Consider the following 14130-nt stretch of genomic DNA (forward strand, 5'->3'; position numbering starts at 1 on the left):
TTTTAAATTGCAAAACTATTGTTAATGACATCAAAATAGAAATTAGTGACTGTATAAAAATAACATGGTGAAGGTCCAACGGTTGTTCGGGAAACAGTTAATGCACCAATGAAAGGAGATCAAATCTCAAGAAGAGCATATGTAAATAAAATGAAAAGCCAAAAAAGACAAGTAAGTGAAAACACAGAGAGTGCAAGAAAAACAACCTAAATATAAGAAAAAGGGCCAACAAAGCAGATGGAAGAACTAAGAACATAAATTAACTATACTGACTGAAAAGGAACAGATTCACAAAAACCCTTTTATGAATCACACCCAAAAGCTAAACAACTCTTATCTTTAAGTAACAAATGAGGTCATGAAGACGAAAAAATTCAACAAACTCTTCAGACTACTTTAAAAACTTGCACTGACGACTAAAAAATGATGATGAAGATAACATCAGAACTACTTTACATCGCGAGACCTGCCTTCCGAAGGAGAAACACAAAAAAAGAACTGGAAATGGCTATCAGCAGACTAAACCAAAGACAAGTACATCACCACTGTATGGTTATATTTCCTAAATATGACTCTCAGCAAGTCTGTGGTGAAGCCAGCATGGAAACAAACTGTGATAATTCTAAATGAAGGCAAAAACAACAAATGCCGCAAATCTTATCAGCCAGTCTCCATATTGAAACGGGATTATGAATTGTTCACATCTATAATCTGAAAGAGAATTGAACATTTTTTCCTTAACTTAATAAGCCAGGAGTAGAGAGGATTTATACAAGGGAGACAAACACATGATATTATCAGCACATGATGGAACAAGCTCATAATCAATATTTAAGTGCAGTTCTGGCATTCTACAGTTAGCTGGCCTTTTCTCTACAGACATAGATTCATAATAAATATGTCAGGGGGGTACAGGCTCTATACAGCCATCCAACAGCTAGAATAAAGATCAATGAGCACCTTTAAGTATATATATATATAGAAATATGAGTAAAAGGGGCCAATGTCAACAAATGCAGAGTAGTGCCTTTATTGTTTTTATTGCATTAGTGGGTTACAACTGTTCTGTTCTTTACATAGAAAATCAATGACGTTCAATAAAGGAAAACTTGGACATAATCACAGCAGTCAGGTGATACGTTCAGATTACACCAATCAGCCACAGCATTAAAACCACTAACATATGATCATCTCACTGCAATGCAATGTTCTGCTGGGGAACTTTGAGTCCAGAAGGCTGTACTACGAAGCCAGATTAGTGGGTTAGCAGGTGTGTTGAGCTGAAAGTCAGAGTTTTAGCATCACGAAGGTGGCTCTCTTTTGTACCTGGCTAGATCAAAATAGTACCTGATGCAGAGTTACAGATTTAAATTGACCGGAAGAAGCGCCTTCCTTTTCACAAAACATTTCCTGATGATTATTTATGAGCGATACAGATTCTCAGCTGAGAGGATATGTTTTATGTGCAAACATGTACTAAAACCACTGGATGAAGCCGTGTAGTCACAGTAGCGCACACTGTGTGTATCGCGTTGCCATGGGAACCCTACATTTGTTCAGAAATCATAAAAACATGTTTTTATGTTTGGCTCATTTACACTGCTGATATTGCAGCTAATAGAACACAGGTTAGAAAATATACTATTCTACTGGTATTTATTATAGAGAATACTCAAGCAGTAGTATTAATTTCACTTAGATATGGCCAAATATTAAAGTGACACCCTTCATAATGGGACAGTGTGACATCTAAATGCATTACAATACAATATCATGTTTAAATAGAGGAAGTTTAAAGTTGTGCAGCTGTCAGTTAGAAATAAGCAGCTGCACTGATCAGTAAAATAAATACATTAGTTTCCTACCAGCATTCCTCTCTTGCATCATTTGAAGTAGTAGCGCTTCTTACCACCATACATTTTTATATTCCTTGTCGTTGTGGACTGCAGCAGCTGCACACAATCATTTCATTTTGTGCAGAAAGAAGAGTCATGTGATGCGTTAAACGTTTCCTTTCGTGAAAACGCATTCAAAATTTGAAGTAGACAGTTTGAATAAACAAACAAAACTGATAATCCCCTTTGTGATACCTGTCATCTCAGACTGAGGTTTAAGTTTTTGTCAAACATAAAAAAGCCTGGCTGTCTTAAACTTGCTTCATAGTACAGCCCTCAGGTAGTCATCTGGATGTTACCTTGACATACACCACCCATCTACACATTGTTACAGACCAAAAACACCTCCCCCAGCAGGACAATGCACTCAGCCACACTGCAAAAACAAGCTTGATCTCCGGAGATCCCATCCACAACACCCAGAAGCCAAAGGATCTGACACAGGACACTCCCAGAAGTCCCGTGTCCATGTTTTGTCAGGTCAGGTCAGAGCAGTTTTTATAGCATGAGAGGGACCTACACTATACGAGGCCGGTGGTTTTAATGTTGTGGCTAATAGGTGTGTGTTATTCAGTTGTTATCTAAAAAAAACAGGTTAGGACTGCTTTAAGATGATGTAACTCATCTGCAAGTAAATTTAGTCGTCTTTTGTGGGTACCACTATTAAGGGCTTTCTTAGAAACTGGGTTGCATAATCTGATGAATTGACTGTATGGTGGTTTTACACAGCTTTTAGGTTGTCTATTAAGTTCAAGCTTTTGTGCGGTTGTCCGTGGTAACCATTTAGTGTGTTGCAACTCTGAATTACTGTTACCTATTTTTACATTTAAAAACAAGAGTTACATGTAAGAACTAGATGTAGTTTCACTGGAACATTGCTCATCAATGCAGGTTTCAAATTGCACCACATGAATAGATGCATTATGATGGCTCTAAATGTAGCTCAGTATCCGTGGAGTTGGTTAGTTGCATCTGCTAGTCAGCCCATTTTTTAAATTGCAATGCTAGAGGAAGCCGTGTTTCACAATTACATGACAGAGCCCATAGCAACACAGCTTGGTCAGTCACAACAGTGGAAAAACACACAAACACGGAGGGGCACTTACCGAGCTCAAGATGAATGCTGGGAACAAAGGAGTTGAGGAAGAACATGAAGATGACCACGCCAAGGACGGACGCACACTTCACCAAGAGAACCTTGTCAGTTATTCTGTGCTGTGGAGGAGAAAATAATATTCTTTCTGAATGAGGAAGAGGGCGATTTTATCGCACAACTGACAGTATTTGTCTTCAATGAACTTTAAAAGTCCAGGCCAACTTCATTACTCAGATAACATCAATGCACCACGGTCACACTGGGTGAGGAGGTGAAGTACCTTCTTTTGCAATTCTTGAATATTTTGCTCCCAGTTCTTGTCCTCCTGAGAAATTTGTCTGTCGGACAGAACAACATTTACATTTCACATTCATTTCATGTCTCTAAGAGTTAATAAACAGAAGAAAATATCATTTAAATCACAGAAAATATGCCTCTCTGAGCTGTTTATCACTACATACTGAAAGTTGTGCTGTTTTTAGGTATTTGTTGAGTATTTATTGTGCGTCTGCATTTCCCACACTTACTAATTTGTGTTTGTGGACTTAGGATAATTGTTATGCTGGTGCAGAAAGCAGGTGTAGCAAAAAGGGAACAAAAAAAGAAACTACCTTCGGACATAAATGTGTTTTTATGTACAAATGAAACTAAATACATCTTGAAGCAATAAATACTTTGAGAGCTAATTGACAGAGAAGAAGTGATGTGAATTTAGACACAAAGTGTATCTTGTGGGGTTTCCTAGCTCGTATACATCAATTATGTTGAATATTGACACAATGGAAGTTAACAGATTCAACAAAAAGGCAATATTTGACACCTCTGAAATGAGAACAGGTTGCTTGGTGATGCTGTGTTTTAAACAAAAGAATACATTACGTCTAATTTCAGAAGTAATAAACAATTAAATGCAGAATTCTTCATCTCATTAAACAAAAGGCACTAATAGTGTCTGTATCACATGTAAAGAGGCCGTAAACATGAGTTGCTTTTTAAAACTGCTTCAGTGTAAAAGCAATCTTAAGAATGACAGCTACATTTTCTGTTATCAGTGCTTTTCTTTTAACCTTTGGAAGGTTTTCATCATCTTGCGCAGCAGACTTTCCAGGTTAAGGACTTTTTGCATCAGAAGGCATTTCACAGCTGTCTCCTCTCGGCTGGCGGGGTTAATGCGCTGAGCTGTTTGCCTCCAAACCAGGATCTCATGCTTCAATTCTGGAGCAAGAGGACAAACAGAGCAGGAGAGAAAGCCACCTGTTTAGTGCATGTCAAACACACAGCCTTCAGAGCGCTGAAGTTGAGCAGCAGCATGTTTATCGTGGGGGATTTACATGGTAATGTCTTCTGCAGCTGAGATTTTATTGTGATGTTTTCAGTCAATGTGCTGTGTGAGTCTCCATCGAATAATGCAGCCCAACCGCAGGCACACTGACCAGCTCAGGGGCAGCTAATGCTGAAACAGAGATGCAGCCTGAGGGGAGTTGGACCCTAGTCTAGATGTCAGTAGGTGTCATCCTTTTTTCAGAAAGGTTGCTAGGTGACCTTAACAGGATCTAACAAGCACAGGAATAAAAAAAAAACTTTCCTGTAAGCAAATCTGCACAATTACCAGCAACGGCAGGAGGTCTGAGCTGATCCAGCCACATGCTCTCCTGAGTAAACCAGGTTGCCAGGAGAAGCGGAAACTCCACAGGGTGGGACTTACAGATGGGCTATTGGGCCTGCATTGAACATTCACCACAGTCATCAGCACTGGCTTCCGTGAATCTCCCCAAGGCTCACTGTGACAATACAGCTCCAGTCAGTCTTCCTCGCTTCCTAAATGGGAGCACTGGGGAGCTCGGTTTTAATGATCCCCTGCTAAGGTTCTCTCAGAGAGGAGGCATTGTAGTATTGTGGGTAAACACTGATAAGTGGTGGCTGTGCTTCCAGAAGAACTGCTACCAATTTCACACAAATATCCAAGTTTTATTATTTCGCCCATTATCTACATCCCTGGGGTCTCGTATGCAAAGATCTACAGTAGCACAGAACAGATTTGAGGATGGAGGATGCAGTCATCTTCCAAACCAAACACACCCTGTGGTTTTTATTCTTATTAAATGATCCTCCTCTACCTCTGGACCAAGTCTTCAGGGAGGGCCTAATATTGTATTTTCTATTGTTGGATAATTAAAAGATGCATAAAGGCCCTGTGATCTGTAAGAGTAACTGAATAGTTTGTATAGCAGCACAATTCCAAGAGAAGGGAGTCCTGTGTTTCTCTCAGGCCGCTCTCTGGATTACTGAATCAGTTTTTTCACTGCCAACTAGTCAGAGCCAACAGCTGAACATCAGCGAAAAGGGGTTTTCTGAGATGAGCCATGTGGTGTCTGGGACACTGGGTGAGTCACTAGAGTCTCGAGGGAGGCGAGCCAGTGAAAGAAGGAAAAGGAGTTCCACCCCTATTCATGATGCTGGACTTAGCCGAGTGTCTTGAGTACTTCAGTTGTGATTTTTAAACATCTAAATCCTGAGGGGAACTGTAAATCCTAGTTATTTATTACATTTCTATCAGGTCAGCACTTCACCTACGAAGGTGTCTTGCTTTATTGTATTGGCAGTGTGTGCACAGGTGTCCTTAATGTGATAACACTCTGCGTAACAATAATGAAAAACCATCGTAATACATTTCAGATTGTGTCACATCCAGGGTGCTGCTTTGATTTATATCTCAGTCACAGAACAGAACCATAATCTCACCCAAAAAGCACCATCTCAACAAAGAGAAGAAAAAAACTTGCTCATGTAAAAAAGGATTAGGGAGAAAGACAATATTTCCAACAAAAAGGGCCATTTTCATCAATATTTTAAAAACATACATTGCATTTGCGTAAGTGTCACCAACTCACCAACTATTTCAATAGACTCTTTGTTGTAAAGTTTTTTGTTCCAGTAGAGCATCCGCAGGAAGGGAAATGAGGTGAAAAGGACGAGGCATATTCCAAGGAACATGTAGCCTGTGAAACTGGCAAAATCAATCCCCTGTAAGGCACATAATAAAAAATATGTTAGACAAACACAGTCTGCTGTGAATTTCATTCAGATGTGACAAATTGACATCAGTTTTGGTGAGAAAACGGCTTGCAGCAATGATCTGTACAGCAGTGACACAAAGTGGGATAAGTAATGTGGTCTTCTGGATTAGCACCGAGTGAGAATAAAGCAGTTCAGCTGAACTGTTCATCGTGTTCCTTCACAGAACAACTCTGGCGGTGCATTTAACCTCAAGTAATTTCAGTAATTACTGTTCTGTACATTGGGTGAAGAATAGAGGTATTGTGGCGCCATTAAAAGGCATTAAAGACAGAGTACAAATTTAAAGGCCACCTGGAGAAACGACAATGAATTTGATTTTTGCACACAAAGGGGTGTTGATTTTTATATCCTCAAGTTTTTTTTTTTTCAAATTGACAAAGGTCTAGTGTGGCATGGACCTCATATTTGATGCATGAGAAATAGCAGCCCCTAAAGGAAAACTGGTTAATAGTGACCTCTACAGGATCCCCTGTTGCAAAATAAAACAATAACAGATAAAGAGGAGGTGATGCAGTGAAACATGTTGCAGGATAAACCATATTTTCACACGACTCGACCTGCTGTATCAGATATATAGCAATAGATTTGCTTTCCTTTGCGTCACACAGTTACTTTAATCACAATGCTCCTTCTAAAGCACAACTCTGTCTCCTCCTTTATTCAGGCCTCCATGGAGATTTGCTCTTAGGCTGCAGTGATCTTGTGGGCTGAAAACAGAGTTATAATATCCTCTATTTGTGTTCCAGAAGATACAAGAGAACAAAACCGACAGCGAAAAGATCTAAGTGTGTAATGTAAATGTATCTCTGTTTGCAGCTGTCAACTGTGACCCCGGTGTGTCCGTATTTCAGGACCAACGTTATCAACTCTGGTTGGAGAGGATCCATTTGGCAGAGAAAAATTACTCTCTGCCAAAATCAGTAAAACTATACTACATGAGGTGGTAATTTTGTATGCGCCATGCCAGCTTGCTCCATAACAAATCAGAGACAAGGACACTCTGATGAGGGGCAGAACCACCTGAACGCGCACTTCACAGATGTGCCAGTCTCTCTATCGCTGGGTTTCTCCCGAAAAAATCCCCCTCGACACAAACAAGCAAGCATGCAAACAAACAAACAGGCGAGCAAACGATGCATGCACGCACAAGCTGTGCTTATCAGAGGCCAGACATGACTGAACGAGTGCGGTGCTGCCGTGTCCCGGCGCTTCTGTCACCTGGGAAATGCAGCCAAAACAAACTGGACCGCGGGCTGTGGGCGCCTGGTGTGGCAGCAGCTACTGTATACCAGAGGAGACCACATACTGCTGCAGCTGCAAAAGCTAAAATGTCACGTGCACCAAACAGATGCCACATCAAGCAGTGGGGAAAATGTCATGTCTTCTAGAGATGTAACATTCTGCCCCTCTGAGCAAACAAAGAGTGAAGGTTATGAGAAGAGCCTACAAGTTATTGCCCTTTTCAGACTGCTCTGATTAACTCAGTAAAATCATCACTTTTTGTCACAATTTGTAAGAACAACTCGTCTCTAAGCGGGTCTCCAAAATATCATGATGAATAATGGAGGAGTGTATTATGAAGTCATTTTCATTCTGATGACAAATCACAACTAGACTTACAAATATATCATAAAACGCATGTTGGTGCGATGGATTTCATGTCAGTCTCACAACAACTACATTACAACACAACTCAAGTGCATTCTGATTTGAAAGAAATGTATTTTATCCTTGAAAGACAAGAGTCTGACATATAGCTAAGCCCAAAATTTCTCACACTCATGCCAAATCTTGGGCTATTTGGAATTGATATTTGACAAGAAGGTTTCTTCTGGATATAAAAGACATATATTTCTTCTTTTTGCACTATATATATATTTTTTTGGGGGGCTCTTGCCTACTTTGTAAAGTGTCTTTCAGTGTCTTGAAAAGCGCTATATATATGTGTGTGTGTGTGTGTGTGTGTGCGTGTGTGTGCTGAACATGTTAATGATAATGATTTCTTTAACTATTGCTATGACGCCATTTTAATTTACAACACTATTCCCATTTCTTATTAATTAGTCGTATTAATTGTATCTTTATCCTTCACCTCAGCAATCAAACTGGATTTTGTGCCCTCCACAGATTATTAGTAGGATTCAGGTCTGGATTGTTTGAGCTGTTCCCAAATCTTTGTAGTGTTTTCCAGTAACCATTTCTCAACCACTTTGGCTGCATGTTTCGGACCAATGTCTGGTTTTCTGCGCACAATCTAATGTTTTCCTCCAGAATCTTGATGTTGTCCTCCTTTCTCAAGAAGCCCTTTACTTTGACATGGTTTCCTGACTCATCAGCTGAAAAAAACCCAAAAAGCATTACATTCTCACTACCATGCTTGACTATGATGATGGCATTCTTCTCTTCTTTCACTATATGAAAGTCACACCCTCAAGTCCAGGTAACTCAATTTTCGATACATTCAACTACAAAACTCATGACCAACAACTTCCTTCTTTACCCAGATAAGTCATTTTCAATGGCCAGATGAGCTTTTGTGCACCTGTCTTGGAAATGTGGTCATTCTTGGTCTCCAGCCATGCAGAGCCCGATTCATTATCTGTGTCTGTTGTGAGATGTTGGAATCAGAACTGTTGAGATTCATAGGATGGTCTCGGTGGTGACTGCTGGATTCTTCTTGGTGTCTTGCAACATCAGCTCAGAGGTCACTTTTGTCTTCCTACAAAACCCTTTGAGATTTTCACAGTGTGAAACTCCTGCACTCCTTCACTGTGGTCACTGGAATTTCAAAATATTAGATATGGCTTCACAGCATTTTTCTATCTTGTGTGCAGCCACATTCCACAATAAATGGTAAATATCTCTTGGTTAGAAATGTAACTGTGATATGTCAAACGCAATGCGAGACAAAATACCTTTACCTCAAAAATAATTGAGAATTCAGCTTAATTGTATTGGGACTGACAGGGCTGCATGTAAGTGTAAATAAATGTGATTATTGGCTGTTACATCACAGTGGGAATGGCCTGAACCAACTGCGAACATCACCGACCACTGGAAAAGAGCTGGGCTTACAGTTACACGGTTTCAAACATTATTGCATCAGGAGTGACACTGTCTCCTTCACAAGTTTAATCAGAGACTAATCCCAAAGACAGGGTCTCCAGCGTGCCACAGCAGGCCTCTTGTAGAAGACTAGAGGCTCAATAAAATAAGCTGCTGAGTGTGTCACAGGAAGGTGAAGCACTCCGAAGGTGTTACTCAACACAGGTATTAGAAATGATGAAATCTGAGGAGGGATAGAAGATTGGAGCTGATTTTAGGAACTTTTCATAAACCTAATGGCACATTTTGTTAACTGTAACAAGAGAGGTGAACATTTAAAGTAGTCTTCATCTGACGTACAGAAAAGGGATTGTTTTCTGCAACATCCAACATGAGGCTGTGCAGGTGATTAATCATGTCATAGACAGTTGTACTGTCAGTCTGCCGTGTCTGAGAGAGAACATTCGGCACAAATAACCTCAGCTGTAGCGCGATGGCATGAGGGTGTGCAGTGATTAAGTACAGATTTTTTTAGTCGTAACAACACAACCGTTGCTAACCAACTACATTTAGCTTCCTGTGATTTCTTCCTCTTCCTCAAAATAAAATTCAAATTCTAGGCTTGTCAGTTTGACACAGTGGAGAAGATTTAATGCGCCTGGCAGATGGTGCTCGACATGGACTTCCATGAAGAATTACAAATGTTGCAGAAGCGCTAAGAGTGATCTGTTGCTGTACAAGGAGAGTTTTTCAGCTGGGAAGGTTGCCAAATTCAAATCAGGTCTGGGTTTTATTTTTATAGCTGCAGTTTCAGAAGTTTTTCTGACACACTAAAAGAAGGGGAAAAACCCAAATATGATATTATACACTTTAACCAGCATCAACTTTGATATTCTTTTGACTTATCTTGCTCTTGTGAGTAACATGAACCCCAAAATAGGAAGACATACCAACATGGACTTCAAGATCCTCTTTACTGCCCCCTGTCAGATTATTAAAACTACAAACTAACAAATCTAAATAATGATCTAAGGGCAAGCAGCAGCTGTTTAAGGTTCAAATGTCTGGTGTTAAATCTCAGCTGGATTGGCAGCAACAAAGTCACTTTGAAGTTGTATGGAGTCTTTTGATGATAATATCAAAATATTACCTAATGGAGGTTTAAAGTGCTACTGGTTGAGTTTGGAATAATAACTGTCACTGTTTCTCAGCACATATTTATTGCTGCCATCTCAGTGATGCTCCTTTCATTATTATCTAACAAACAGCATGAGGTTTTCAAAACTGTTAGGTTTACATATTATAGATTGAGGAGTAAGGTGCCAACACCAATACCAAAGCTGTTCATCTAAACATGCTGAAATAAAATATATTCAAGCAGCATTCAGTGCTTCCAGTTGAAGATGGTTGCTTCGTGAGTTAGTTACTTTACTTTAAAAATACATTCATGGGATCCAAGTGTAAAACTAATCAATACAAGTGCAATAACTCATGAGGAAAAGTCTTGAAAATTCATCTTCTATTTAAGGCAATGCTCTTAGCCACTGTTTCCACACTTGAAAAGTGTGGAAACATGAATCTAACAAATACTGCTGCCATTATCAAAACAGCAAAGATAAATAAAGAGCTTGAGGTAACAGCCATGATTAGATTGAATCCATGTTCAGTCATGTTCCTTAATTTATCAGTCACCTGTGAGCACTGCACCATCTGTACAGCTGAAACAGTCATCTTATCTCCTGTTCACCCGGTTACACGGAAGTCACATGTTTGCTCTGCTAGGTGTTTGGTTCATGTGTCAGATTACACAGAGCTGAGCTTTGACAGTATATTAGTGTGTGTTAAAGCTGAGAGCTGTCAAAGTGCCTACTTCTCTGCGCAGGTCCTGATTTGATACTATAATCACATTGGGTGGATCTCCGACAGCTGTGGCGGCCCCTCCAATGTTGGTGAAGATTACTTCTGCAATCAGGACATGTCTGGGGTCTAGATTAAGCACCTCACACAACCTGCAAAATCAGATAGAGACAGAAAAGCCCTTTAGCACCGATTAGATTGCAATTGGTGGGAGAAATAAATACAGGAACATAAGAAGGACATGGGAAGATAAAAAGCATCGGTCGCTGTGCAGGATATTCACAAATTAAAGCTCTGTTTTATCTGCTGGGTGTCAAGTCAAACATCATCTATATTCTGGCCTTCTGGCAACAAAAGTGAATTTGAGAACTTAATAATAGTTCAGTGTATGGATTTACATCGAGGGCAGAAAATACCAGCACTAACAATAGTCCGTACCTTATGGTGACGGGTGTGAAAAGCATCATAGTGGTCACGTTGTCCAGAAAAGCTGATAAAATGGCAGCAATGAGACAGAGGATGATAATCATAGGCCACACTCTTCCTCTGGATAATTGGTAAGCCTGCAGAGTGAAGAAATATAATGAGGAGACAATGTTATAGGCAATTAGGAAACCATTACGTGGATGTCTTCATTCAGGTCATAGAAATGACATAAAATCTAAAAAAAATGAGTCAGAATACTAATTAAATGGAAACAGTGAGGACAAATTCTGACTTTTCAGGCTTTTGAAGCATTAAGGATGTGATAGTAAAATGGTAAAAATGCAGGATTGAATGAAAACGAATGATGGCACAGTGCAAAGATTCCAAAAAAGCCACATAATAAGGAACTGCATGCAGATTTTCACTTACAACATCTTATTATCTTCTGAAGCGACAAGACTTTAACATTTATATAGCAGTCCTAACCTCATGAGAGCGAGTTGGGATGGATACCTTTTGTATGTAATAGTACAATGTGTGAGAAGCTCCTCTCTGAGAGGGTATTTGATTTTGGAGTGTCTGCCCTCCTCCAACTCACACTTAAAATTCATGAGCCTGCATGATTCCCCTGTTTTCCAGGTCTGACAGTACCTGAAGGACAAAGTCATCGCCCTCCTTCATCAACGTTCAGAATTAAAGCTGAGCACCCCAAAGCTGTTTTCTGATGAACAGAAACCTTGACCTTCTTTATACAGCGATAATGAAGGTCTTATCTAACATTAATTTGAGAATGTGTATTCTACTATTAAATGTAGGATAGATGCAGACGTGGAAGTGTAGCACCAGAAAAATTACTTTACAGAGCTAAAAAGCATGAACTCTCTTAACCTCAGACAGTTTCTGGGCGATTTTTTGCTCCTGTCACATTTTCAGTCACTGTCCTGCACCTATATAGAAAAAGCACAACTATTACTAGTAGAGAGAACTCAAAAATATAATAATCCCACAAAAGCTTAGATTTGTTTGATAATATACTTTTCAAAACTGAAAAAACAAAAATCCAAATGTATATTTTTCTGCATGCTCACCAATACTGGGGAAAATGGTGGCTCTACAATCTATACGTATTTTGTTATTTACATTTTACAATCTCTACAAACTAGACATTACTCTGCATTTCAACTCGAGAGGCAATTTCACCATGCTGAATGTATCTTCCACTTGCTGACAGCTTGCTCCTCTGTATGTCGTTTTTGAACCATGCCACATTTATTTTACTGCTCAAGCATGTTTTATTTTGCTCTCAAATGCTCTAATTGTTTCCATACACGTCTCCTCTCTGATCTGTCAAAACCCAGTCTGTGGTTCAGTTCTGCATAGTCCCTGAATTTTTGTAGTAATGGCTTCTCAGTTGGGCTGAGGAGAGCAGAACTTTAGTTTGTTTTATTTTTTACAGGATCTGTTGGTTAATTTTTGACAATTAAATAAAATGTAAAATAAAATGATTTGGATGAAATATGACAATTTTAAGCGTAGATTTTGTTATTTGTCTTGACAGAACTACATGTCACACATGATTAGATCCAGGACTCTTGGAAAGTGAAAAATCCAGTAATTATTTCTGTTTTTACAGTTTGTTTTTTACAGTACAGTGATTTTAAAAAGATAATGTGTCTCTCAAAACTGTTGGGGGAATTTGTGCTTCAAAGGGTTAAAGATGACGTCTGAAAGTTTATACCAAGTGCAGCTACAGTTAATAATAATAAAGCACATTCTTGTGCTTGAAATAAGCAGCATACAAATTCAGCTTGTTTGACAACCCAGTTTTCTGAACTTTGCCACCAAACAAAACAAATGTCAATCTTGTCAGCCTGTTATAGTGCCAGATTTTTGGGTCAGGATGTAAACACAGACATCAAAACTTACATATCTTACAATACAAATATCTTCCTAAATCTTGCTTGTGCCAGATAAGTCAAAATCAAAACTACAGTGTCAAGTATCAGTGCTAATTTCAGAAATAGCTCAAAGCTGGACAGATAATTTCATACATCTGTCACTCGTGGTCAAAGGTAAACAAGCAACGCAAACAATAAATGCTTTGATCCTAAATGTAAATTTTCATGTTCATGTTCTTTCTGGATTGACTGAATGGATTCTGTTGTCTTCAACATTAATATTAAATATTAGTGGAACTGACTGTAATTGATATTTAGTTTTGATTTACTCACCTTCACAGCACAGTAATCGAAGAAGCCAGTCTCAGAGAAAATGGCCACCAGCACCATCTGTGAGAAGCAGGTTACATTTGCTAAATAATAAAAACAATTATGCAACAAGATGTGTCAGCCTGATATTCTAAAAACAGACACAGATGCCACAATGGTGTTCACATAAGAGCTGGTACTGGAGTGATAAATGCGTTTCTGAATCAGGGAGGAATTTTGAGCACCTCAAAAGAGGTTTTAACCAGCAACAAAATGCTACTTTTAACCAGTTCTGTTCTTTGGTGTTTCATTTATTCAAGCATAACAGACATTTTTGTTTATTAAATGATCAGAAATACCTGGAAAATACACAGATTTCTGTGTAATAGGCTAATGTTTCCCTGACTGTACTGTGACTCATCATTTTCACTGTCATATTCATCTCTTAAAGGCCTATTCTGAGCCAAGAAGAACGCTGTAAATGTGTTCTCTCTTTATCACATCCATTATTATATGGTATGGACAG

General features: G+C 39.1%; 1 protein-coding gene across 1 annotated transcript in view; it reads right to left on the reverse strand.

Moving 5' to 3' along the window:
- The window catches only part of oca2 (oculocutaneous albinism II), a 65790-nt gene that overhangs the window by 33338 nt on the left and 18322 nt on the right, over positions 1-14130 (reverse strand). The window contains exons 12-18 of the mRNA XM_023267063.3: positions 13629-13685; positions 11410-11534; positions 10985-11123; positions 5883-6015; positions 4059-4206; positions 3272-3329; positions 3002-3110 (exon numbers count right to left, since the gene is read on the reverse strand). Of these exons, the coding sequence (XP_023122831.2) occupies positions 3002-3110; positions 3272-3329; positions 4059-4206; positions 5883-6015; positions 10985-11123; positions 11410-11534; positions 13629-13685 (769 nt within the window). The remainder of the gene's footprint in view (positions 1-3001; positions 3111-3271; positions 3330-4058; positions 4207-5882; positions 6016-10984; positions 11124-11409; positions 11535-13628; positions 13686-14130) is intronic.

The sequence above is a fragment of the Amphiprion ocellaris genome, chromosome 2 (genome assembly GCF_022539595.1).
Source record: "Amphiprion ocellaris isolate individual 3 ecotype Okinawa chromosome 2, ASM2253959v1, whole genome shotgun sequence".
NCBI classification, from domain to species: Eukaryota; Metazoa; Chordata; class Actinopteri; family Pomacentridae; genus Amphiprion; species Amphiprion ocellaris.